The sequence below is a fragment of the Oncorhynchus gorbuscha genome, linkage group LG25, assembly GCF_021184085.1.
Source record: "Oncorhynchus gorbuscha isolate QuinsamMale2020 ecotype Even-year linkage group LG25, OgorEven_v1.0, whole genome shotgun sequence".
NCBI lineage: Eukaryota > Metazoa > Chordata > Actinopteri > Salmoniformes > Salmonidae > Oncorhynchus > Oncorhynchus gorbuscha.
This window is the reverse complement of record NC_060197.1, coordinates 2146042-2173965: the sequence shown is the minus strand read 5'-3', so window position 1 is coordinate 2173965 and position 27924 is coordinate 2146042. Positions and strand designations below refer to the sequence as shown.

At 44.2% G+C, this 27924-nt stretch overlaps 2 protein-coding genes across 2 annotated transcripts; one reads left to right on the top strand and one right to left on the bottom strand.

Moving 5' to 3' along the window:
• The first annotated feature begins 271 nt into the window (after positions 1-271).
• si:dkeyp-38g8.5 (uncharacterized protein LOC568385 homolog) lies at positions 272-3903 on the top strand. Its single transcript, XM_046329000.1, has 4 exons — positions 272-536; positions 795-888; positions 1019-1106; positions 2537-3903. The coding sequence occupies exons 1-4, from the start codon at positions 332-334 to the stop codon at positions 3149-3151; spliced, it is 1002 nt and encodes a 333-aa protein (XP_046184956.1). The 5' UTR covers positions 272-331; the 3' UTR covers positions 3152-3903.
• LOC124014217 (leucine-rich repeat protein soc-2 homolog) lies at positions 3429-27082 on the bottom strand. The gene is made up of 10 exons (XM_046328999.1): positions 26862-27082; positions 22832-23030; positions 11233-11386; positions 9846-10403; positions 9210-9359; positions 6269-6370; positions 5371-5529; positions 5055-5257; positions 4756-4851; positions 3429-4403 (listed from the first exon to the last, which is right to left on the bottom strand). The coding sequence occupies exons 2-10, from the start codon at positions 23021-23023 to the stop codon at positions 4233-4235; spliced, it is 1785 nt and encodes a 594-aa protein (XP_046184955.1). The 5' UTR covers positions 23024-23030; positions 26862-27082; the 3' UTR covers positions 3429-4232.
• Positions 27083-27924: the final 842 nt, after the last annotated feature.

Sequence of the window (27924 nt, the reverse complement as noted above, 5' to 3'; positions counted from 1 at the left end):
TACTTTAGTTTATTTGGTAAATATAGATATAACTCATCTTGAACTGCACTGCTGGTTAAGGGCTTGTAAAGCAAGCATTTCGCGGTAAGGTCTACACTTGTTGTTTTCGGCGCATGTGACAAATAAGGTTTGATTTGATATGTGTAGAACACAGAATTCGTCCTGAATATGTACCTGAGCCGCGAGCTAGACTGTGACCCGCTGCATATCTTACAGCTTTAGTAATCAAACGTTCTGATGTAGGCAGTGGCACTTGCGAATGTGAGGTGAGGAATGGTAGTATGTGGTACGTGTGCACAGTCTGAACTGTGGGTGGAAGCAATATGCCTAGATGCGACTTGTCTGCGGGCGGAAACCAACACGAAGAAGAAGAAACGAAGGGCGGAAGAGACGAAGTGCACTCCGTTGTGGTCCCTTCGCAGTGCTAGCTAACATGGATGCTACAATGGAAAACATCGAACACACGCTACCGCTATACTCAAATAATGCAAAAAAGAAAAGTAAAAAGAAAGTGAATTCAGAATACACATACAAATGTAAGTAGTCAATTTATCCTTTATATGTTTTAGGACTACAAATGAAGTAAGGAACTCCGAGCTAGTTAGCAAGAAAGCTAGCTAACGTTACCTACAAAGGGGACATCATGGCGCCTTGTCTCGAATACTTGTTCGAGCAGATGCGTGCGTAGACATCAGACGGTGCGATCCACATTTGTCCTATTAGTCAAAATGTGAATGTTATTTAATTTCAATTACATTGTATATGTAGTGATTTAAAACATGTATTTATTTCAGTGTCTGAATATGAAACAATGGACTTTGTGAAATTACGCGTATCAAATCGCTACATGTTTACGGGGAGGAGAAATGCCTCTCGACTGGCCTGGAGGTGAGTTCAGATACTTACCCGAGATCCTCCCAGTACACGTTTTTTCATTTTTACCTGTCACGGAGACGAGTCAATGTGTATGTTTTGAAATCGAAATGATCATTGTGTACCTTTTTTGTTGTTGTTGCAGGGCCATCCTCAAACACATGGGCTTGCAGGGGAAGATGACGGCCAGTCAGGCAATGAAAAAATGGGAAAATCTGAAGAAGAGATACAAGGTAGCAATTGCATCCTACATACACTACATATCCAAAGTAAATGGACATCTGCTTGTCAAACATCTCATTCCAAAATCGTGGGTATTAATATGGATTTGGTCTTCCCTTTGCTGCTATAACAGCCGCCACTCTTCTGGGAAGGCTCTTCACTAGATGTTGGAACATTGCTGTGGGGACTTGCTTCCATTCCGCCATGAGCATTTGTGAGGGTGGGCACTTATGTTGGCTGATTAGGTCTGGCTCGCAGTCTGCATTCCAATTCATCCCAAAGGTGTTTGATGGGGCTCTACAGGCCAGTCGGTTGAGGTCAGGACTCTGTACAGTCCTGTCAAGTTCTTCCACACTGATCTCAACAAACCATTTCTGCATGGACCTTGCTTTGTGCATGGGGGCATTGTCATGCTGAAACAGGAAAGGTCCTTCCCTAAACTGTTGCCACAAACCTGGAAGCACAGAATTGTCTAGAATGTCATTGTATGCTGTAGTGTTAAGATTACCCTTCACTGGAACTAAGCGGCTCAGCCCGAACCATAAAAAAACAGCCCCAGACCATTATTCCTGCTCCACCAAACTTTATAGTTGGAACTATGTATTTGGGCCGGATGCGTTCTCCTGGCATCCATCAAACCTGTCTGTCTACCTGCCAGATGGTGAAGCGGGATTAATCTCTCCAGAGAATGCATTTCCACTGCTCCAGAGTCCAATGACTGCAAGCTTTACACAACTCCAGTCAATGCTTGACATTGCCCATGGTGTTCTTAGGCTAGTGTGTGGCTGCTTGGCCATGGAAACCCATTTCATGAAACTCCCTACAAACAGTTATTGTGCTGACATTGCTTCCAGAGGCATTTTGTAACGCTGTAGTGAGTGTCCCAACCGAGGATAGGCGATTTTTACATGATACGTGTTTCAGCACTCGACGGTCCTGTTCTGTGAGCTTGTGTGGCCTGCCACTTCGCGGCTTAGCCGTTGTTGCTCCTAGATGTTTCCATTTCACAGTAGCAGCACTTACAGTTGAACAGGGCAAAAATTTGCGAACTGACTTGTTGGAAAGGTGGCATCCTATGACAGTGCCACGTTGAAAGTCCCTGAGCTCTTCAGTAAGGCCGTTCTACTACCAATGCAATCTCTATGGAGATTGCATGACTGTGTGCTTGATTTTATTCACGTCAGCAACAGGTGTGGCTGAAATGGCAGAATCTGCTAATTTGAAGGGGTGTCCACATACTTTTGGCCACACTGTGTACCTCAGGATGGAAACCTCTGAAATTGACCCTTTAATAGGCACCCTTGTAAAGTTCTAAATAACCCTTTCCTAGAGATATCCTGTGCCTACTACTTTGTCCAAGCCTAACGTCTACTCAACTATTCATCAAATCCTTCATTATCTGACTACCTACTAATACTTTTTATCCTTCATTTGGGGACAGGAGCTGAAGTACCCTCCCCCAGGGGTGCAGGTGTTCCCCCACAGTTGGCGTTGGTACGATCTGATGAGTGACGCAATGGAGGGGCGTCTGGCAGGCTCAGCCCCCATCATCGGCCCACTCCCCCCGGGCACTAGCGACAGTGATTTTCTCCCTGACGCCCGGCCCAGGAAGAGATCCATGATTGGCGGAATAGGGGTGATGGGGATGCACTGCGACCTGGATGAGATGGACACCGAGAGGGCGACGCTGGAGACCGAACGGGCGGCATTGGAGGGCGAGCGAGAGGTGATGGGGAGAGAGCGGATGGCGCTGGAGAGAGAGCAAGCAGGGCTGGAACGAGAGATGGCCAACCTGGACCGGGAGCGTGCCCAACTGGAGAGGGAGAAGGCAGCGGTGGAGAGGGAGAGGGGGCTGATAGAGAAGGAGAAAGCGCAGGTGGCCAGGGATCGGCTGGCTGTGGACAGAGACAGAGTTCTACTGGCGGAGGGTAGAGCAGCGGAGGAGAACGGTGCGGAAGGACAAAGCTGTAAAACAGGAGGACAGAGGGTTGTTGGGTCATTGGAAAGAACCGAGAGATTCCTCAAGATGTTTGAAAAGTTGGTTGAACGTATGTGAAGAACAATTACATGTTTGTTTACACTAGACTAGACTATTCAATTGGAAAGTAATTGGATATAATTTGTATTGGTTTTATTTTCTATGAATGTACAAAGTTTTCAATGACAAATCCTTTTTGTATTGCTGTTCAGAGATGCCTGTATGCCTATTGTTATCTGGGCTAGAAGTATTTGAACATGAACTGCCTAAACAGTTGTACTCAATGTGTTAATTCAAAATCACTTTGCAGCTATACACCTTACCGGTCAATTCTCAATTAAAATGTTAAGCCAGGTCATCAAAACAACTTTATTCAATTGTGGTATTTCCATACAAAGCACACAATAGCAGGCTGTTTCTTCATGTTAACCCCATCCACACCCAACAACCCCCCCCTGCTCATACAATAGGCTTGATCTTTATTGAAATAGGCTATTGTGGTCATAACAATAACTTTGAAATGTAATATGTCAAATATTGCAGTTCATGTAAAAAAAAAAAAAAAATCAGAATATATTTTTATATTACAGTACAGACTTTACAAATGCTTGTTTAATTGCTTCTTTTATTGCATTGGTATTCAATTTAGCGTTCCAGTAAGCTTCAATTCATTTATGCTAGTATAATTGTTTTTTAAAATAGTTAGATTTCTGTAATATAATTTTTTTCCTTTACAAAAACATATTTAAACAATATTACTGGTTGTCGTTGCCAGTCATGAACAGACATGAAACAATGTTCGATTGGATCAATAAAATGTCACATTTTCATTGTCTTTTTGTTTGCTTCAAGTTGCTGAACAGTTTGGCTTTTGACAAAAAGATATCTGGTGTGTATTTGTGTGTGTGTAGGAATGAGAGATACACACCATCTCTCTCACTGTGTGTTATGTATGCGATCAACAACTGATCAGATTTAAATTAGGGAAGGTAGGTAGTGTGTTCCGGTGTTTACTGTATGTGCAGATTGCAAATGAACTGACAGACTGGACAACTTTTAGGATCTGTCCAGTAGGGAAGTGTGTGTATGGTATGTACATATGTCTCGTAGACAATGAGTTGAGCTGTGTAAAGATGCGTGTGTATTGATCAGTGTGTGGTTAGATGTGGGTGCCGATGGGGACGCGGGGCAGACACACATAGGCCTGTGGGGTCCTGCTGAGGTTGATGGGGTTGCCGTCCAGGCGAATGTCCTCCAGTGCGTTCCTGATGTAGTTGAAGTCTTTCAGGTTGCAGAACGTGTCCTCGTGTATCATCTGAATATTGTTGCGCTGGAAAACAAGGCATTGGAAGTCTAAGAAAACACTTTGAAACAACACATTCATTAATGTATGGGCCTCAAAAAAACAATGCAAGACGAACTAATGCTTGTTTGAGATTCTGCACAGGTCTGACACAGTGCTGGAGAAAAGTACAGTTTAAATATACAACAATTTCCCCTAATAACTGAAACTGATGGAGTATTCGCCAGAATGTTTTGAAACAGCTTGCAGATAGAGGGGATATGGTGGTCAGTTGAGCAAAAATCCCTCTAACCACCACCACCAGTGTACAGTATGAAGGTAATCCTATAGTTCTCACATCACCCACAAGAGGGCAGTAATGAGGCAGGAGTGCAGGTACCTGTAGGTGCAGAGAGCGCAGGCTGTCCGGTAGGGGCACAGGGATGTGGTCGATGTGGTTGTCTGTTAGGTACAGGTACAGCAGACCCGTCATGTCCTAAACAAAACACAGTGTTTACATTTAGAGTGGAGTCATTTATGCCAGACAGTCTCAATACATAGCTGTTTTTGTTTCATCCCAGCACTCACACATGATTCAACTCATCAAGGGCTTGGTGATTAGTCCATTAGGGGAATCAAATGTGATAATGGTAGGAAAAAGCAAATACATTGTTTGTAATCCTTGCCAGACCTACATACCTTGAAAGCCTCTTTGTGGATGCCTGTGGCGCCAATGTTGTTGTGGCTGGCGTCGATGAGGGTCATCACGGGCGGAAGGGCAGGCAGCTGTGACACGCCGTTCTCACGGAGCACTAGCTCCTCCAGCACGGGCAGGCCGGAGAACGCATCATCGGCGATGGATGCAATCTCGTTGGCGGTCAAGTCGATCCTCTTCAGCTTGTCTGCAAGAGAGAGAAGGTAAAGTACTCAGACTGTTCCACGTGGTTTCATTAATTGAAACAGCCATTGAACAGCAGGAAATCTCACGGCTGTGCCTTTAACATGTGACACCTACTCATCTGAGCAAAGTCGCCCTTGTTGATCTTGGTGATGTGGTTGTAGCGGGCGTAGAAGTGAGTGGTCTCTTTGGGGAGAGGCGGCACGCTCGTCAGCTTCACATCATCACAGTAGACAGAACCACCCAGACAGGTGCACAGCAGGCAGGTAGGCATACCTGGGACAGACAGACAGGACAAGGAAGTAAGAAGGAGGTAGGCGATACACTTGAGAGAACAGTTGATAGGTCTGAGATGTGTGATGAAGTTTAAGCCACCAGACTTCGATGCAGTAACAATGGGTTTGTAGAATGGTGGAGACGTGCACTCAGTGTTGATATGATTTGTTTGTTTTACCTCTTGCATCAAGAAATGTTGTCAAGTCTGGATTGGATGCAGCTTTTGATGTGACCAAGGTGTGCACATTATGAGGGTTGTTGCTGAGGTGCTATGGTTGAGGTGTAGTGCATTCCCAATGTTAGACATATTGTGTTAATGGTGTTCGGGACAGGTTATAACACAGGCGTTTGGTGAAGATGACGATAACAGATGTTACAGACTCATATCGTAGAGCAACTTGATAGTAAACACATGATATAGACAGACACATGACAGTGCTTGTGACAGGTAAGGACAAGACATTGTGTAACGGACATTACAGATACATATGGCTTCAACAGAGTCTGTGGTCAGTTTTAACAGGAGGCACGTAAGATTCAATAACCCTATTCAATCAAAACCAGGGTTTCTGGGGTGAAATGGAAGAGACAACTCGTATAAAGATATGAAAAAATATGTTTTGATATGGGAATGTGATAGACTCCATATACTGTATAGTGAAGTAGAATAGACCCTATAACCCCAGAAGCCTGGTTACAGGTTTTGATTGAATAGTTCGTGTTTGTGCTGGATACTGACCTTTAATGTCCAAGTCAACCTCTGGCAACCCAGAGCCCCCTGAGCCTACTGTACCTCCAGACTCCTGAGGGGTTTTCGGAGTAGTCAGGAGCACTTCCTCCTCTTGTTAGAGATAGAGATGAGGAAGGAGACAGGTTGGAAACAGCATGGACAGTGACACGACAACAAGTGCTGTTTGCCACAGTGAGAAGTCACAAATAGCAAGGGAGTTATGTTGTTGTCGTTGTTTATGACACATTTAACTGATTCAATTAGGTAATAGTTAAATGGAATCTTGTGAATGGATTTTGAGAGTTAATCAAATGATGTTATGTTGATATATGTTTAATATAAATACAGTTGAAGTTGGAAGTTTACATACAGTTAGGTTGGAGTCATTAAAACTAGTTTACATACACTTAGGTTGGAGTCATTAAAACTAGTTTACATACACTTAGGTTGGAGTCATTAAAACTAGTTTACATACACTTAGGTTGGAGTCATTAAAACTAGTTTACATACACTTAGGTTGGAGTCATTAAAACTAGTGTACATACACTTAGGTTGGAGTCATTAAAACTAGTTTACATACACTTAGGTTGGAGTCATTAAAACTAGTTTACATACACTTAGGTTGGAGTCATTAAAACTAGTTTACATACACTTAAGTTGGAGTCATTGAAACTAGTTTACATACACTTAGATTGGAGTCATTAAAACTAGTTTACATACACTTAGGTTGGAGTCATTAAAACTAGTTTACATACACTTAGGTTGGAGTCATTAAAACTCGTTTTTCAACCACTCCACAAATGTCTTGTTAACAAACTATCATTTTGGCAAGTTGGTTTGCACATTTACTTTGTGCATGACACAATTCATTCCAACAATTGTTTACATACAGATTATTTCACTGTATCTCAATTCCAGTGGGTCAGAAGTTTACATGCTGTCTTAGTATTTTGTGTTTTCTTTATTATTTTGGTCAGGCCAGGGTGTGACATGGTTATTTATGTGGTGTGTTTTGTCTAGGTTTTTTTTGTAGGTTATGGGATTGTGGTGTAGTATAGTTGTCTAGAAAAGTCTATGGTTGCCTGGAGTGGTTCTCAATCAGAGGCAGGTGTTTATCGTTGTCTCTGATTGGGAACCATATTTAGGCAGCCATATTCTTTGAGTGTTTCGTGGGTGATTGTTCCTGTCTCTGTGTTTGTTTGCACCAGATAGGGCTGTTTTTTTTTTTCACGGTTTGTATTGTTCGTTATTATCTTTATTAAAGATGTATCGAGATAACCACGCTGCATTTTGGTCCTCCTCTCCTTCACCGGAAGAAAACCTTAACCTTAACACATGCACTAAGTTGACTGTGCCTTTAAACAGATAAGAAAATTCCAGAAAATTTTGTCAAGGCTTTAGAAACTTCTGATAGGCTAGTTGACATCATTTGAGTCAATTGGAGGTGTACCTCTGGATGTATTTCAAGGCCTACCTTCAAACTCAGTGCCTCTTTGCTTGGCATCATGGGAAAATCAAAATAAATCAGCCAAGACATCAGAAAAAAACTGTAGACCTCCACAAGTCTGGTTCATCCTTGGGAGCAATTTCCAAATGCCTGAAGGTACCACGTTCATCTCTACAAACAAAAGTACGCAAGTATAAACACCATGGGACCACGCAGCCATCATACCGCTCAGGAAGGAGACGCGTTCTGTCTCCTAGAGATGAACGTACTTTGGTGCGAAAAGTGCAAATCAATCCCAGAACAACAGCAAAGGACCTTGTGAAGATGCTGGAGGAAACAGGTACAAAAGTATCTATATCCACATTAAAACGAGTCCTATGTCGACATAACCTGAAAGGCCGCTCAGTAAGGAAGAAGCCACTGGTCCAAAACCGGCATAAAAAGCCAGACTACGGATTGCAACTGCACATGTGGACAAAGATGATACTTTTTGGAGAAATGTCCTCTGGTCTGATGAAACAAAAATAGAACTGTTTGGCCATAATGACCATTGTTATGTTTGGAGGAAAAAGAGGGAGGCTTGCAAGCCAAGGAACACCATCCCAACAGTGAAGCACGGGGGTGGCAGCATCATGTTGTAAGGATGCTTTGCTGAAGGAGGGACTGGTGCACTTCACAAAATAGATGGCATCATGAGAAGGAGAATTATGTGGATATATTGAAGCAACATCTCAAGACATCATTCAGGAAGTTAAAGCTTGGTCGCAAATGGATCTTCCAAATGAACAATGACCCAAGCATACATCCAAAGTTGTGGCAAATGGCTTAAGGACAACAAAGGCAAGATATTGGAGTGGCCCATAGAAAATTTGTGGGCAGAACTGAAAAAGTGTGTGCGAGCAAGGAGGCCTACAAACCTGACTCAGTTACACCAGCTCTGTCAGGAGGAATGGGCCAAAATTGTGGAAAGCTACGCAAAACATTTGACCCATGTTAAACAATTGAAAGGCAATGCTACCAAATACTAATTGAGTGTATGTAAACTTCTGACCCAATGAGAATGTGATGAAAGAAATAAAAGCTGAAATAAATCAATTTCTACTATTATTCTGACGTTTCACATTCTTAAAATAAAGTGGTGATCTTAACTTACCTAATAACTTTTACTAGGATTAAATGTCAGGAAATGTGAAAAACGGAGTTTAAATGTATCTGGCTAAGGTTTATGTAAACCTTCTACTTTAACTGTAGGTACATTGGAACAGTGTTCTTAGCTGGAATTGGAGATTATTCATACTTGTCAACCACAAATCCTTTGAAAAGCATCTCTTGACCAGATTATTTGGTCACATTCTCCTGTCCAAATACGGACAAGGCAGCAGAGCATGCTTTCTGCTCAAAGTTTCTCTGACCTTTACCCCTGTTATCCTTACACATATGATATGATGGGTTGATACCATAGAGATCTGTTTTCTTATTGTTTCTTTATTTGGTGGTACTGACCTTCAGGGTCAGGGATTAATGTGACCTCTGACCCACCAGAGTCGGAGTCCCCAGGCCCTGAGGCCCCTGAGGTGCCAGAGGCCCCAGACTCCCCAGAAGCACCCGATGCCTCCTGGGGGGTAGTGTCAGGAATGAGGGGCAGCTCCTCCTCTTATTAGAGCCAAGGGAAGGGGTTAGGAGACAGGTTAGTGCTTCTCGTGGGATGGGATGGACTGTCAATCAGACAATCAATCAATCATTCTCAAACATGGTTTGACAGTGGGTTAGGTTGACAATGATTAGGAACTTATGGTATGTAATGCAATGACAATGGTAGGACAATGAGTGATGTTTACAATGACAATGGTAGGACAATGAGTGATGTTTACAATGATAACGATACTGTAAGTGACAAAGCAATTACACAGGGTTTACAATGACGACAAGTAGCAAGTCACAAGAAAGCATTATCAATCCACATTTAACCAGCACAAAGCAGTTAAATGAAAGGGCAAATTTAGAAATGCAATGAAATCCCATATAGTTTTAGTGTATCAATCAGTGCTTGGAACTGTACTAGGTTCACAAGGCCACTATAGGCCCAACCAACTATCTGTATACTTCTACAGTGTAGTCTGTATAAGTATAGGTACTGACCTCCAGATATAATTATTATTCCTGTGTCCCCGGAACCTCCAGAACCTCCAGAACCCCCAGTACTGGAACCCAATATGACCCCGGAACCCCCTGAGCCTAGGAGGGTGCCGGATCCTCCAGAGCCCCGGGAACCAAGATCTCCGGAACCCCCAGAACCAAGGTCCCCAGAACCCCCAGAGCGTCCAGAACCAAGGTCCTCGGAACCTACAGAGTCTCCGGAACCCACAGAGTCTCCGGATCCAAGGTCCCCGGAACCCACAGAGCTTCCGGATCCAAGGTCCCCGGAACCCACAGAGTCTCCGGAACCCACAGAGTCTCCGGAACCAAGGACCTTGGAACCCCCAGAACCAAGATCCCCAGAACCTGCTGAACCAATTTCCCTGGAACCCTCTGTGCCTCCAGAAGCCAAAAGGTCCCCAGAACCAGAAGCCAAAAGGTCTCCAGAACCCCCAGAACCTCCGGAAACCCCAGAGCCACCGGAACCTCCAGAACCCATGGGACCCCCAAAGTCCCCGGAGATATGAAGAATGTCAATGGGACTCAGGCGCAGCTCCTCCTCTTGTTAGAGACAAGATTAGGTGTTAGAAGAGACAGGTTAGAGCACAGTGGACCATGATTCAGTTTAGGGCTAGTGAGTCATGTTTACAATGATGATTAGGAGACATTACAAAAAGTTAATGAGATTTATGGTTGAGTACCACACATTTAACGAATGTCAGACAGTTAAATGGAACTCATGCATTTGGAAATGACGAAGGATGATTGTAAAAAGGGGTCGATTTGCATGGGTAGGCGTTAAGAGGGAAGGTTGTGTGTTATGTATCACTGTCAGTACTTTCGTCTCCCTGTGTTTATGGACTCATAGTGTGAGGTGACAGAGTGTATGTGCTGTGGGTGTGTGTATACAGACCTCCCTGTGTATGGACTCATAGTGTGAGGTGACACGATGTATGTGCTGTGGGTGTGTGTATACAGACCTCCCTGTGTATGGACTCATAGTGTGAGGTGACACGGTGTATGTGCTGTGGGTGTGTGTATACAGACCTCCCTGTGTATGGACTCATAGTGTGAGGTGACACGATGTATGTGCTGTGGGTGTGTGTATACAGACCTCCCTGTGTATGGACTCATAGTGTGAGGTGACAGAGTGGATGTGCTGTGGGTGTGTGTATACAGACCTCCCTGTGTATGGGCTCATAGTGTGAGGTGACAGAGTGGATGTGCTGTGGGTGTGTGTATACAGACCTCCCTGTGTATGGGCTCATAGTGTGAGGTGACACGATGTATGTGCTTTTGGTGTGTGTATACAGACCTCCCTGTGTATGGGCTCATAGTGTGAGGTGACACGATGTATGTGCTTTTGGTGTGTGTATGTGTGTATACAGACCTCCCTGTGCGTCGGGGCCCATGAGTACCCCAGACCCCCCTGAGCCTTGGGGGATGAGCTGGGGTGTTAGGGGCAACTCGTCCTCCTCTTCCTCCTCCAGTGATCCAGGGCCAGGGTAGTTATAATCCAGTGGGGCCAGTGTGCCAATCTCTATCTGTGGGAAAGACAGCGACAGAGGGAGTCATTGCTAATGCAGGAGATGCGCCACCAGAGAGCGCTAGAGACCACCAGAGACTGCCAGGGACAACCAGAGACCGCCAGAGACCACCAGAGACAACCAGAGACCGCCAGAAACAACCAGAGACTGCCAGAGACCACCATAGACATCCAGAGACCACCATAGAGCGCCAGAGAGCACCAAAGAGCGCCAGAGACAACCAGAGACCGCCAAAGACCACCAGAGACCGCCAAAGACCACCAGAGACTGCCAGAGACCACCAGAGACCGCCAGAGACTGCCAAAGACAACCAGAGACAACCAGAGACCACCAGAGACTGCCAAAGACAACCAGAGACAACCAGAGACAACCAGAGACTGCCAAAGACAACCAGAGACCACCAGAGACTGCCAAAGACAACCAGAGACTGCCAAAGACAACCAGAGACTGCCAAAGACAACCAGAGACCGCCAAAGACAACCAGAGACCGCCAAAGACAACCAGAGACCGCCAAAGACAACCAGAGACCGCCAGAGACCGCCAGAGACCGCCAGAGACCGCCAGAGACAACCAGAGACCACCAGAGACCACCAGAGACCACCAGAGACAACCAGAGACCACCAGAGACAACCAGAGACCTCCAGAGACCTCCAGAGACCACCAGAGACCACCAGAGACCACCAGAGACCACCAGAGACCACCAGAGACCACCAGAGACCACCAGAGACCACCAGAGACAACCAGAGACAACCAGAGACAACCAGAGACAACCAGAGACCGCCAGAGACCGCCAGAGACCGCCAGAGACCGCCAGAGACAGCCAGAGACAGCCAGAGACAGCCAGAGACCTCCAGAGACCACCAGAGACCGCCAGAGACTTCCAGAGACCGCCAGAGACAACCAGAGAGCGCCAGAGACAACCAGAGAGCGCCAGAGACAACCAGAGAGCGCCAGAGACAACCAGAGAGCGCCAGAGACAACCAGAGAGCGCTAGAGACAACCAGAGAGCGCCAGAGAGCGCCAGAGACCACCAGAGACCATCAGAGAGCGCCAGAGACCGCCTGAGAGCGCCAGAGAGTGCCAGAGACAACCAGAGAGCGCCAGAGACAACCAGAGAGTGCCAGAGACAACCAGAGAACACCAGAGACAACCAGACACCACCAGAGACAACCAGAGAGCGCCAGAGACCACCAGAGAGCGCCAGAGACCACCAGAGAGCGCCAGAGACCGCCTGAGAGCGCCCGAGAGCGCCAGATAGCGCCAGAGAGCGCCCGAGAGTGCCAGACAGCGCCAGAGACCACCAGAGAGAGCCAGAGACCACCAGAGAGCGCCAGAGAGAGCCAGAGACCACCAGAGAGCGCCAGAGAGAACCAGAGAGCGCCAGAGAGAACCAGAGACCACAAGAGAGCGCCAGAGACCACCAGAGACCACCAGAGAGCGCCAGAGACCACCAGAGAACGCCAGTGAGCACCAGAGAGCGCCAGAGAGAGCCAGAGACCACCAGAGAGCGCCAGAGAGCGCCAGAGAGCGCCCGAGAGTGCCGGAGAGCGCCAGAGACCACCAGAGAGAGCCAGAGACCACCAGAGACCACCAGAGAGCGCCAGAGACCACCAGAGAACGCCAGTGAGCACCAGAGATCACCAGAGAGCAGTAGCCTCACTTACTGAGTAACCGGAGGTTTCAAAAGCCAACTGTCGCTCATAGACCGGAAGCTCTACGTCTTTTGGTCCAGCCGTGCAGAGTGTAAAGCACTGATTTTGAGTTCAATATCAGTAATCATCTCATCAGTACCCAATTCATGTCACAGGACAACGTTATGTATGACCATGCTCAATAGGCAATAAATCTTAACAGCGACCAAACAATAATTAAATATATGGATACAACACGAGTAGCTAAAGAGTTCCCAGGAAAAGGACCAGGGACACGAGGACTTCTAGACATCCTAACTTCTACCATTCAGAGAGAATAGAAGATCCAGAGACAGTTATAGTATCAGTCATTCACAGGTGTAGCTTAACAGGGGCACCTCAGGGCTATGCTGATTCACCTCTAACATTTATATACAGATGACTGAAGAAGCAACCAGGAACGGAGACACATCATTGTGCATGCAGATTACTCAGTCATGATAAACCTCCTAAATAATAATGACACTGGTAACGTCCAAGTAGTGGAGGACTTGGTGTATTGCTTAATATCTACAGGTAAATGTTGACAAAAAATTGATGACATGAATATTGATTTGAGGAAGACCCTCAAGGGTTGACCTCCCCCCAAATATCCCAGCCAGGAATTGGAAAATGTGGATACAAATGTCTGGGTTCAATTTCGGACCACAAACTGAGATGAGAGAAGAATACAAGTGCAATCTGGGTAAAGGCAGAACATAAAGGGTTTTTAGTGGGGAAACTCCACCTTCCAACCAAGGAAACAAGACTATTCTCACCCTGTTTTACAGATATTTTATTACAGATTTCTCACTGTTACCACATTCTCCACGGTCTGTTGGTTTGTAAACATAACTGTAAAATGTTTGGTCAAAATTAACAGGATTATTTACCTCGGCAAGTCAGTTAAGAACAAATTCTTATTTTCAATAACAGCCTAGGAACAGTGGGTTAACTGCCTGTTCAGGGGCAGAACAACAGATTTGTACCTTGTCAGCTCAGGAATTTGAACTTGCAACCTTCCGGTTACTAGTCCAACGCTCTAACCAGTAGGCTACCCTGCTGCCTAGGATAGTGAGCATCAGTTCAAACATCACAGGTGTGGCACAAACCAACTTTTCGCCACTATATAATAGGAATGTCCTCTAAAAATGAAACATCATTTTCATTAAAGGGGAAGTTCAGTATTTTACAATTTTATGTAAGAAACTTCCTCACCCTAAAAGTAGTCTATGGATCAGGGGAAACCGTAATCCATGTTTGTTTTTTTACATTTGGAAAGACGTTTTCAGTGTGACGAACCATTCGACAACTTGTAAAATACCGAACTTCCCATTTAACTGACTGTTGTGGGTCTTCAACTTGGGGACTGCATAACTTGTTTATAACCTGTTTCATGTGGAATGATGAGCACAGCAGGTGTTTGGTTTGTTTAGAAAGCAAATAAACAGTCACACTACAAGGTAGGCCTACATCTAAAGAAAATCTCCTAAACTCAGTCACATCTTATCCTGTTGACCTTTCACCTCTCCATGTTCTCACACTCCTCAGAACCCAATGAGGTGTGTGTGTCAGAATGTCAAAGCATTTAGGCTGAAATTTACCAAACAGACAGCCGAAATATTCAATGTCAAGAGGACATTTTGAAATCCTAACGGCACACTTTCCAGAAGCGGTCTTTGGCTGTAAGAGGGCCCCCATAGTCTGTTCTGATAGTGCCTCACAGCAAAGCATGACACACTCATTGTTTTAATACCAGTTATGATATCTACTGCGCTTTAAGCCATACATCTCACCTCCTAAACAGATGAACATAATGCAACACTTCCAACACAGCTACATGTTCCTTCTGTATCTCAGTTGGTAGAGCATGGCGCTTGTAACGCCAGGGTAGTGGGTTCGATCCCCGGGACCACCCATACGTAGAATGTATGCACACATGACTGTAAGTCGCTTTGGATAAAAGCGTCTGCTAAATGGCATATATATATATATATATATATGTTATGGAATGTGGAAGAAAGGGGTAAGAACTGTCATTCTTGCTCGTTTGATGTTATGTCTGGCCTATGCCACCTGACCACAGTGCATTTTCTTGCATGTAAAGCAAATATCTGAAAATCAGACAATAAAGAAATATCTACTCTCAACTAATGTTAAGAATGTGATAGATACTTCAAGGGGTACCTGCCTTCATTGTCCTTGCTGTTCAGCAAACCACCAGAGTAATGTCATGCAGTTCTATTATTAGCCACACAGGGGCGCTGAAACCCCACAATGTGCAAAAGGTAATATTTGACTCTCTTACACCCATGGGCTGATCCTATCTTCCAAAAGAGGGAATGGTCCTTGTGGAACCAAGAGACACATGGTAGCTGCAAAAATGCATATTTCACTCCACTTCTCTCAACCAATGTTGAGAGAAACTGTCCATCGACTTTCACTCCGTGTCAGGCAGATTCCTAGCCTGAGGGAGCCTGAGACTTACCTAAAGGCAACTCACCACAGATTCCTAGCCTGAGGGAGCCTGAGACTTACCTAAAGGCAACTCACCACAGATTCCTAGCCTGAGGGAGCCTGAGACTTACCTAAAGGCAACTCACCACAGATTCCTAGCCTGAGGGAGCCTGAGACTTACCTAAAGGCAACTCACCACAGATTCCTAACCTGAGGTAGCCTGAGACTTACCTAAAGGCATCTCACCACAGATTCCTAACCTGAGGTAGCCTGAGACTTACCTAAAGGCAACTCACCACAGATTCCTAACCTGAGGTAGCCTGAGACTTACCTAAAGGCATCTCACCACAGATTCCTAACCTGAGGTAGCCTGAGACTTACCTAAAGGCAACTCACCACAGATTCCTAACCTGAGGTAGCCTGAGACTTACCTAAAGGAAACTCACCACAGATTCCTAACCTGAGGTAGCCTGAGACTTACCTAAAGGAAACCCTCCACAGATTCCTAACCTGAGGTAGCCTGAGACTTACCTAAAGGCAACTCTCCACAAAGTGTATGTTGCTGTATAATGAAATTCCTAAAAGTAGATACACATTTAGATGCAAGGAAAGGCATGTACAGTAAAATGGGGACGTTTGTAAACGTAGCCACGTAGAACGGGTATGAAATTGAAAATGCACGTTTTTGAGAGTTTGGCAGTGACAGAGTTTAGGAGACAACAAGGTAGGCCTTTGAGTAGTCTTGCACAGAGTTAGTTTGCTTGCTGCTGATGCCCCTCCTCCTCCTCCTCCTCCTCCCCCAAAAACAAACATACAAACTCGGGGGAAACGAGAGGCGAAAGCTTGGCTACCAAAAAAAAAAACCAACTCTGGGAAACAATGTGGGAATACAAAATGTGCAGAGAGAGAGTTTTGAAGTTCCATAATGTGAAATAGAGGAGCTGAATTGAAGCATACAGATCTTTCTGTGCAGCACTGCCTTCTTGCTCTCTCACAAACATTATTTTCTGGTCTCGACAATGCATCTCTTTAGAAACTTCACAACTCTAGAGAGATCTATGCATAATACCACCACTCTTCCAAACCAAGCTGTGACACCCTAAAACATGTCACGAAACCAACCAAGGAGTCCCATTTACCACAAAGTCCTAGCCTCACAGAAGGGTTTATATGTTGGGTCATTGTCAGAGTGTATACCACACATGATCACCCATGTGGATGTAGTTTCTTTGCACAGGAAGAGGCTAAATGGGTTTGTCTAGGAGTCTTCTAGTTGTCAGACAATATCAGGCTTGTTTAGGTCCAAGAAGATATACAATGGAACCCAAAACTGGCAAATGGAATGAATAACTTTAGAGTATGTGTATTGGTACTCCATGCACATAGGGGTGAAGTGGTATGTTGGAAAGTGCTTCTTTACATATAAACAAGAATTTTAAGCAAATACAGTGCATTCGGGATGTATTCGTACCCCTTCCGTTGTTTCACATTTTGTTACATTACAGCCTTATTCTAAAATGGATTCAATATTTTTTTCTCATCAATCTATACACTATACCCCATAATGAAAAATCATTTTTTGGTGTGGAATTTTTAGCAAATGTATAATAAAAAAACACAGAAAATACCTTATTTACATAAGTATTCAGACCCTTTGCTTTGAGACTCGAGATTGAGCACAGGTGCATCCTGTTTCCATTGATCATCCTTTGAGATGTTTCTACAATTTGATTGGAGTCCACCTGTGGTAAATTCAATTGATTCGACATGATTTGGAAAAGCACACACCTGTCTATATAAGGTCCCACAGTTGACAGTGCATTTTAGAGCAAAAACCAAGCCATGATGTCGAAGGAATTGTCCATAGAGCTCTGAGACAGGATTGTGTCGTGGCACAGATCTCGGAAGGGTACCAAAAAATGTCTGCGGCATTGAAGGTCCCCAAGAATACAGTGGCCTCCATCATTCTTAAATGCGAGAAGTTTGGAACCACCAAGGCTCTTCCTAGAGCTGGCCAAACTGAGCAATCAGGGGAGAAGGGCCTTGGTCAGGGAGGTGACCAAGAATCCGATGGTCACTCTGACGGAACTCCAGAGTTCCTCTGTGGAGATGGGAGAACACCAATCAGGCCTTTATGGTAGTGGCCAGACATGACAGACCTCTTGGAGTTTGTCAAAAGGCACCTAAAGACTCCCACACCATGAGAAACAACATTCTTTGGTCTGATGAAACCAAGAATGAACTATTTGGCCTGAATGCCAAGGGTCACATCTGGAGGAAACCTGACACCATCCCTACGTTGAAGCATGGTGGTGGCAGCGTCATGCTGTGGGGATGTTTTTCAGCGGCAGGGAATGGGAGACTAGTCAGGATTGATTGAAAGATGAATGGAGAAAAGTACAGAGAGATCCTTGATGACAACCTGCTCCAGAGCGCTCAGGACCTCAGACCTCAGTCTCTGAATATCCTTGAGTGTACCAACCAGAGCCCGGACCTGAACCCAATCGAACATCTCTGGAGAGACCTGAAAATAGCTGTGCAGCGACGCTGCCCACCCAACCTGACAGAGCTTGAGAGAATCTTCAGAGAAGATTGGGAGAAACTTCCCAAATACAGGTGTGCCTAGCTTGTCGCATCATTCCCAAGACTCAAGGCTGTAATCACTGACAAAGGTGCTTCAACAAAGTATTGAGTAAAAGGTCTGAATACTTATGTAAATGTAATATAAATATATATATTTTTAGTAAGTTAGCAAAAAATGATATAAACCTGTTTTTGCTTTGTCATTATGGGGTATTGTGTGTAGATTCATGAGGGAAAAACAATTTAATCCATTTTAGAATAAGGCCATAAAGTAACAAAATGTGGAAAAAGTCTAGGGGTCTGATTACTCTCCGAACACACTGTATGGGTTCAATGGCAGACATATGGGACTGTACACACATGTACATCTGTATACATACGTTCCACCTGCCTTCGTGTAACGTCCTGTGTGTCTTTCTCAGGGCTCACTGCCGCTCTCTACAAAGGCCAACTTCGCTCAACGATGGCTTCATGATGACACAAGATACATTGCAGCCACACTGCAAAAAATGTCAATCTTACGTAGATTTTTCTGTTTGAGATAAGGAAGTAAAAATGACTTGTTTCTCTCACTCACCCAGAAAATGCATTTACTTTTTTTGGTTGATTTTTGCTTCCCCAGGAAATACAAGATAATTCAGACTTGTTTCAATCCTGCCAGTGGACTAAAATAATTTACCTTGATAAGACATCAAGTTAATGCATTCTAATGGTAAGAAATACAATATCTAGGTAAGATCAAAACATTTTGCAGAGTGCTTGTTTACAATATGTTGTCCATTGAAAGGCTTTCTGCTATAAAGCTTGGTGACCTAGTTACATGTGATGAAGGACTTAAACACTTGCTTAGCTCCCTGGGCTCACTTCTAGGGTTTAGCTAAGTGGGCTAATAGGGACTTGTGATGCGCAGATGACACGGGTTCAGCATGCGTGACCTATAAGTTGATGAAAACACTAATCCCTGTCCATGTGCAGCAACTGCCAATCACAAGGTCATAGGTCACCTGAGCGATCACAGGTACAACATTTTAGATGAGCTTGATTGAACTTGAAATTTGAACTTTTGGGACTATTCCATTGGTTCTATTGTAACGGGAAAACTAAATGAAGTGCAGTTCAAGTATTTGAAAGTATTTTCCATACCTGGCTGTATTTGACCCAGGTCTGGTATTAACATCTTTAAGGACACCACTAGAGGCTAATAACAATCAGGTATAAACAGAATAAAGCTACGCATTTTTACTACATAACTTAACTTGTTTTCCACGAGTCTCTAAAGCTGCTATTCTGAAGCTGCTTGGAGGTACCATTTAAATAGACCAAAGAGAGCATTACAAGCTTCTATTTGCATGTTGCTGATGCAATGTGACCTGTGACCTATTCACAACAGATACATACTCTACAGTGCTCTAAACCAAGTCAGCTCCTGTTCTAGGAGTGTCTGCAAAGAGCTTTAAATGCACCAGATCAGTAACTCTGGCCTTGGATTACAGTTTACAGGAGAAAAGTGTGTCAGACGAGCTGCAGAATTAAGAAAGGCAATAGAGAGCTGGAAAGAGAAAGCAGAGATCATCATTGGGTCTCCTCTGACTTGGTGAGGGAGGACTCCTTCCAGTCTGCATGATCCCCTTTCCCACTCTACATCCGTATTCCTAAATCTGCCCTCTCACCCTTCAGTAGCCAACTGTATCAAGGGCAAGCGCTACCACACACTAAGAAATATTCTATAATCGCACTGAAAATGTTAATCATGTGAGAGCGATCTGGAGTATATTTTCCCCAGCACACACACACCACTGAAGAGAAGGTCTGAAGGGAACTGCTGGAGTTTTTCCTGTCTTCTATCTACACTATTGTCAAGGGTTTGTTTTCTCCTGTATCAGTTTCTCTTTCCTCTGAATCATTCCAAGGCGTTTGGATTACATGCACTATACTCCATCTGTCCTGTTTATACTGAGAAGAAGAGTTTGAATTGGGACAATGTAAATGAGATGTAATTAGCTGTAATTGCTTGAAATAAAATGTGGTAATTTAACAGATGTGATTATCCAAAACAACACACACACACACACACACACACACACACACACACACACACACACACACACACACACACACACACACACACACACACACACACACACACACACACACACACACACACACACACACACACACACACACACACACACACACACACACACACACACACTCTGCATTAACATCACCTTCCTCCATCAAACTGAGCCATTAGAACATGAGATTGCACATTGATAACCCAGCAGACTAATGAACAACTACAACATTGTTTTGTACACAGATCCCTCATGTCATAATAGCCAAATGTGCCTTGAATTGTGGGACTGACTTGGATGGTGGCATACCACATCGGGTTCAGTTTAAATGGTTTGGCTCAAGGGGAACGAGTCGAAAATCTGATCCCGCTGTTGAGCCTCATGCCAGCTTGACATAGTTTTGGCATTGTGTCTCTGTTACAAAAGAAAATAAACGGGAACATTGGCTGAAATGGGCTGTTTTAGTGTTCTCTGGCCAAACCTGCATTGCAGACTAGTTGCATCACATCCAACTTGGGCCGTTGAAGGCTACTTCTAGCATGGGCAGCGCTCTCTCTGCTCACTCTCCTCTTTCCGCCATTTTGGACTCATTTGGGTGCTTTTTATTGTTCAGATTGTTTAATGTCCGACAGAACCCTCTGGCCCACTTACAACCCTTTGGGTTCTGGCTAGCACAGAGCAGTTTGGCCCATTTTAGCATGCCGATGTCAGACCTGGGCCAAATGTGGGTTAGAATTGAACTTAACAACAAGGGCTATAATATCCTTTGCCACATAGACCATCAGTATCTACAGGCTACTGTAGAAGGTACTAACACCTCTCACAAACAGCAACGCCACTCATTTACTTTGATCCATCTTGCCATACTAGTTCCATGTCTAATGTAGCTACATTCCTAATTGTATCCCTTCCCCAGCCCTTGATGAATACATTGTATGCAAGCGAGTTGAGAAGCTTGAATCCTGCAGCTGTATTTATTTATTACTTTTTTATTTAAAATTGATTTAACTAGGCAAGTCAGTTAAGAACAAATTCTCATTTACAATGACGGCCTACCCCGGCCAAACCCGGACGACGCTGGGCCAATTGTGCGCCGCCCTATGGGATTCCCAATCACGTCAGAATATGATACAGCTGTATTGCTCAATGCATACATTTCAATCTAACCCCCCAGCCCCGACACACAAGCACAATATTTTCATGCATGTTTTTCTTCTCCCCACAGGCAATTTGAAATATTCTGAAAAATGGCCCGTTTAAACCAGCAGTGACAGTAAATCAGATGTCTCGTTTTGTAACGTTGATAAATAACTGATCTAAATATAAATATCCAGGTGGTAACGGCAAGCTATAGGGCCTGCCCCCTATTGTGGATGAAGGGTTTGACCATGCAAAATGGCATCATGATGAACTGGATAATAAACCCAGAACCAACCAAGTAGTAAACCCAAAGCGGGGAAAGATACACCTGCTTTCAGAGAGATTGAGTACTTGAGTCTGACAATTGCATTGTATGCAAGGCTGTTGGATCCTATGGTCTATACTCCATCCGTCCTGTTTATACTGAGAAGAAGAGTTTTAATTGGGCCAATGTAAATTAGATTTAATTAGATGTAATTGCTTGAAATAAAAATGTGGTAATTTAAGTGATTATCAGGAGCAACACACATGCCCACATGCCCACACGCACACACACGCACACGCACACAGACGCACACGCACGCGCACGCACGCACACGCACACACACACACACACACTCTGCATTAACATGACCTTCCTCCATGGATCTGAGCCATTAGAACATTCTCTGAGATGACAAAATCTGCAAAACTCATCAAATTCGAATCACTCTCATTAGAGAAAAAAAAAGTTATGATATCATATACACATTGATAAACCAACACACTAATGCAAGACTACAGTATTGTTTGTAGTCTACAATCTAATCCCAAAGGGGGGGAAATACACCTGCTTTCAGAGGGAAATTGAATACCTGACTGACTAACGATAAAGAAGATTTTCGACATAGATGAATAAAATGTCATTGTATGCATTATTCTCTGTCTGAAGGCATTGTAGCTGAGGAAAAATGTTCACTGAGCCCATCAAGTCATGTCTACAGACACAGCAACGGTAGTATTTGACTCCGAATGCTACACGGCTGTAATAGGCCTAGATGTAATCTAATAATCAGAGTTGAGAAGCATGGAACCTCTAATCCCGCGCAACTCAAAACTCAACTTCTCCCTTCAACCATTGCTCTTCATAGAAGAGTTAAAAAGATGTCTCTCAAAAACGTTCAAGACTCCCTAGTTTCCGGGCACTTTGACATTGACGCCCGAGTCAGGAAATGGAGCTAGCAAAGTGCAGGCAATATCAACCAGGGTAAAACAGTAATGTGATACGTCACATTCACCTTCAAAACATAGGATGTCTGTGATGTGAGGTTCCTTCCTCTGTCACCGACCTGTCATAACTGAGTCAGTGTAAGCTAAAGTATGTCCTCTGCTAGTTTCTTTCATCTATTGTACCGGTTAGTGAATGTTTCAAGGACATGTGGATAGCTGGATACATTCTTAAAATGTTCAAACGGAGTCTGAGGTCAAATCTCAGCATCTCCGTCACCCATCCCACCAATTTCCCCCCAGTATCTTACCTGAGGTTCGTCAATAGTCAGTCCATCTTGATAATCATTGACATTCTGATTCTCCAAATTCAAGTTTTCTAGATCCACATCATAGTTGGCGCTGTCGTATGTGTCGAAATCCACCTGCCGGGCAAATCTGGGGTTGGCCACCACTGCGTTGAGGACGAAGAGTCCCAATATGAGCCCCTCCAACATCCTCATAGTCCACCTGGAAACACAGGAAATGTCAACCAAGCACTGAACACAGAGAGCGAGATCATGAACCCTGAACCCAACCTGAACACTGATAAAGAAACATTTTGATGAAGCGTTCATAGTACACAAAGAAGACATGTTGATGAAACTTTCAGTATATTTTATTTTACTGAGGAAAAGGGATTTTTATATATTTTTTTACTGAGACTTAGATTCAAACATTAGCATAATCTTATGAACCAACAAGTGCTGAGCATATGTGGGATCTCATTCAAGACTGCTGGAAAAGCTATCCAGGTGAAGCTGGTTGAGAGAATGCCAAGAGTGTACAAAGCTGTCATCAAGGCAAAGGGTGGCTATTTGAAGATAAAATCAAATATATTTTTATTTGTTTAACACTTTTTTGGTTACTACATGATTCCATACGTGTTATTTCATAGTTTTGGTGTCTTCAGTATTATTCTACAATGTAGAAAATAGTTCAAATGAAGATAAACCTTTGAATGAGTAGGTGTTCTAAAACTTTTGACCGGTAGTGTGTATGGCAAAGGCTGTATCATCCCATCCCCAATCTTCAGAGGCAACAAACGAAGTCACAAATGACGTTGCTATGTCTTCACTAAATGTCATGGTATTCCTACAATGCATATACTGTATATGCAAGCCTTTGAATTTCAGAGCGCCAACACACACATTGGAAAGTCACATCTCTGCATTAGATACAGCTCTAATAGCCATGGAAACCAATCAGCCAAAGGAAAAGGATTTGTTTGCCCATGTTACAGTACCTGCAGGGCACTTTCATGGTAACAGAGTGATGCTGAGACTAAAATGTATGTCAAACAAAAACCAGTAATTGTAAAGTTACACAAACCATACAACTCATTGGATGACTTATAACAATTTCCACAGAATGTTTTTACGAAAACACATTTACTTGAAGAACTTTGGTAACAGAATGGCGGCACCAACAGCACTGCAATGTTCTTCTAGTAAAGGTTTTCTGTTGTTGTGTGGAAATCATTAAAAGTAGTCCTTGTGCATATGGTTTGTTTAACTTTGCAGTCATTGGTTTTTGTATGACAGATTTGAAAGAGTATCAGCATCACTCCGTTACCAACTGCTTGGGTGTGCTGTGGGTCCGGTTTGGACGTTTGGTTGGTAGAACACATTTTTGAGGTCAGGGAATTCAATATTCATTACCAAGGTACAGACAGCCCAAATAGATGAATTATGAGTCCCCTAAATTCCCCTGAAACCTCCTTCCTTAAAGCCCAGAGCTCACTGTTGTAAGAGGTGGTGGCCATCTTGGTTTTAATCATTGGCTGCCTGTGGTGTGTCAAAGGTGAAGGGTCAGAGTTGATCTGGTAAGTGCTGCTGTACCTGCAATTATATTCAGTGGTGCCGTGGGAACATGTTTCTTGCTGAATCTTCCCAACACATTGGTTTACAAGGTGCTGGGAAATATGGGTTGTTTCCCCCTGTTCATTTTCGGGGCATTTTGTCTTACTGCTGAATCACCATGGTTTTTTATTCCCTACTAGAATATGTCACAACATTTTGACTATGTTATCATAAGACGATTTGGTTCACTTGAATTGGTGAACATTTATCATGTGTGCTTTTCCGCTTGTTGTGCAGAAAACTGTCTCTCTCTCTCTCTCTCTCTCTCTCTCTCTCTCTCTCTCTCTCTCTCTCTCTCTCTCTCTTTCTCTTTCTCTTTCTTTCTCTTTCTCTCTCTCTCTCTCTCTCTCTCTCTCTCTCTCTCTCTCTCTCTCTCTCTCTCTCTCTCTCTCTCTCTCTCTCTCTCTCTCTCTCTCTCTCTCTCTCTCTCTTCTACTTGGAGGGGAGCTTTGATGCTAGCCTTCATACTTAATTCATCACGCACTCCACACAAACAGTAACGATGTCTGACAGGTCCATCTGTAGGTTGTAAAGGACTATCTCTGGACACTATAAAAGACAAAATACCAATTCCAGACAGACTGTTGGCTGTGAAGATACTGAGAAAAGAAAAAGAAAAGGCAAGTCTAAATGATGTTCAGTAGATCATTGACAGCTACATTCTGTAATGTGTAGAAGGACCAGACAGCAGGCTCTACAGTAACACAGGGCCTGACTTTGGACTGAATTGAAACAGGCCCGTCAAAAAAGGCCCTGGAAAACAAGAGGAGAGAGAGAGTCCTCTAGGCCGGCAGGGAAACGGAGAGCAAGGGAAGAGAGAGAGTCCTCTAGGCCGGCAGGGAAACGGAGAGCGAGGGGAGAGAGAGAGGAGTGTGAGAGACATGGATGAGGCACTGGCCCTCAGGGTTAGCTGGAGAGAGTGAGGGAAAATATCACTGAGAGAGAGAGAGAGAGAGAGAGAGAGAGAGAGAGAGAGAGAGAGAGAGAGAGAGAAAGAGAGAGAGAGACAGAGAGAGACAGAGAGAGAGAGAGAGAGAGAGAGAGAGAGCTGACTCGCCTCCTCGGCCTTCACAGAGGTTCTTTATGAGTCCACGTCCCGGCCTGTCTCAGCACTCACACTCGAAATTCCACCGAGGTTTGTGGACAGGATGGCAGTGAGTTACGATTGCAAGGAAAACCTTCATTCAATGCGCACACACACACTTCCAGACACACACACATACACTTACACACTGACTCACACAAACACCACCCTCACAGAGACACACACACCTAACACACCTATCTTTCAGAAAGAACATTGAGTCTCTATTTTTTGGGATAAGTACTGATAAAAAAAAAACTTTTTTTAGTCATAAATCCATTCTTTGTTGATATGAGGTAGAGAGCCATCTAAATGTGGTTTTATACCTCTGCTATTTATAACAGCACACTTTCTACTCTTTATTGGTGCATAGAGGAAGGTCTGGGATCTGTCAGTTTTCAGAATGTCATGAAACCATGACAACGCATGGCGACGGTGAAAGAGGGACGATACTAAAGACAGAGGCTTGCTTTTATACACACCATCACAGCACACAGTGTGTGAGTGTGTGAGTGTGTGCAGCCTTACAGACTGCCTCTGTGTTTTGCTTGGCTCTGCGTTGGACATTCCTGATATTCTGTGATTTGACAGTTTTTTTTATTCTTCCCAATAGCTGGAAGCAAAGCTGATTTATTTTTGACAGACTTACATACACAAAATTAGCAGTGAGACTAATTTGTGCAAATTGAAGAGCCAAAAGTACAGTCAATTACTGTAAATTGAAATTCAGGCAAAATTGGCTCAAAATATGAATAGACCAATTGTCAAATATAATATCTCCAATCTCTTCAACCTGCTGATTCCAATCCAGGGTGCCAATTTCCCCGTCACCACAATGGTTACTGGAAGGGATCAAAACCCTTGGTACAACGCGCTAACAATCCAATTAAAGGATCCAATCAGAACGTGTGTAACTTCATCCCTAAAAAGTACGTCAACCACTGCTCTGCTCTGCTCTGTTCAGTATGAAATTTGACATCGGATCAAATGTTAAGGTCCCAATTGAGGACGTGTCAAAAGTGCCGTCTCTACTCTTCGAAGTCCCTTGCTGTCACCACAATTACCAAGCCAGTTGTGCCCTAAGCAAGAAATAGGGAAACACTTAATAAATAAATAAATATATTTACTTGATATGATCAGACACTAGACATCCAAACCAAGAATAGATGTTCAAATCCCAAAGCAATAAAAAAAATAGAATATCAAAACCTCTATCAGCAATTAGCCAACGGGTCCATGCACTGCACAAACCCCTGTGAACAGCCCTTTTTAGAGACGTTCATTTTGCTAGTGCCTTGCAAATCCTGCATACTAAAACCCATAGCCCATAGTGAAGATAGCACCCAGAAGGCTTACCTCTGTCTCCTGTTTTCTTGAATGGTCCCTTCAGCCGTGATGGAGATGCTGAGGGCTAGGGGACCTGGCCAATGGTGAGAGGTTGCTCACGGTGCCGGGAAGAGAGAGGGTGGGTGTGTATAAGTGTGTATGTGTGTGTGTGTGTGTGTGTGTGTGTGTGTGTGTGTGTGTGTGTGTGTGTGTGTGTGTGTGTGTGTGTGTGTGTGTGTGTGTGTGTGTGTGTGTGTGTGTGTGTGTGTGTGTGTGTGTGTGTGTGTATAGGTGTGTATGTGTAGGTGTGTGTGCTCTGGCAGACCAGAGCAGTGTGCCCTACCTTGCGTGTGAGAAGGTAGGCACTGAGAACGACCGGAGGGGAGCGGATTGCTTTTGGTCACTCGGACTTGGGCTGTGCACCCACCCAGTACCATGAACACTGTTCACACACACACACACACACACACACACACACACACACACACACACACACACACACACACACACACACACACACACACACACACACACACACACACACACACACACACACACACACACACACACACACACACACACACACACACACACACACACACACACACACACACACACACACACAGGGAACCTGCTATATCAACAGACACCAGATAGACACAGAGAGAGAGAGAGAGAGAGAGAGAGAGAGAGAGAGAGAGAGAGAGAGAGAGAGAGAGAGAGAGAGAGAGAGAGAGAGAGAGAGAGAGAGAGAGAGAGAGAGAGAGAGAGAGAGAGAGAGAGAGAGAGAGAGAGAGAGAGAGACAGAGTGAGACACAGAGAGAGAGAGAGAGAGAGAGAGAGAGAGACAGAGTGAGACACAGAGAGAGAGACACAGAGAGAGAGAGAGAGAGAGTGAGAGAGAAGCACCCAAATGGACAAAATATCTTAATCCCTAACAAGAGTAGCCCTTATTTTTCTAGAGGGGTGCGTGGCTTAATCAGACACGCAGTGTGACTCAGAAATGTTTGTCTTCCTTTTCATAAGGTGAAACTCTGGCATGTGCGGCTTTCATGTGTGGTGAGGAATCTACAGGGCCCCAGAAAACAATGGG

Excerpts from the sequence above, each read along its gene's own strand:
- LOC124014217 (XM_046328999.1), bottom strand. The coding sequence starts at position 23,023 with ATGAGGATGTTGGAGGGGCTCATATTGGGACTCTTCGTCCTCAACGCA. Across the intron at positions 9,360-9,845 it reads AATAATAATTATATCTGGAG|AGGAGGAGCTGCCCCTCATT; the intron begins GTCAGTACCTAT and ends GGCTCTAATAAG. Across the intron at positions 4,404-4,755 it reads TGCGCTCTCTGCACCTACAG|CGCAACAATATTCAGATGAT; the intron begins GTACCTGCACTC and ends CTTGTTTTCCAG.
- si:dkeyp-38g8.5 (XM_046329000.1), top strand. The coding sequence starts at position 332 with ATGCGACTTGTCTGCGGGCGGAAACCAACACGAAGAAGAAGAAACGAA. Across the intron at positions 537-794 it reads TTCAGAATACACATACAAAT|TGTCTGAATATGAAACAATG; the intron begins GTAAGTAGTCAA and ends TATTTATTTCAG. Across the intron at positions 1,107-2,536 it reads ATCTGAAGAAGAGATACAAG|GAGCTGAAGTACCCTCCCCC; the intron begins GTAGCAATTGCA and ends ATTTGGGGACAG.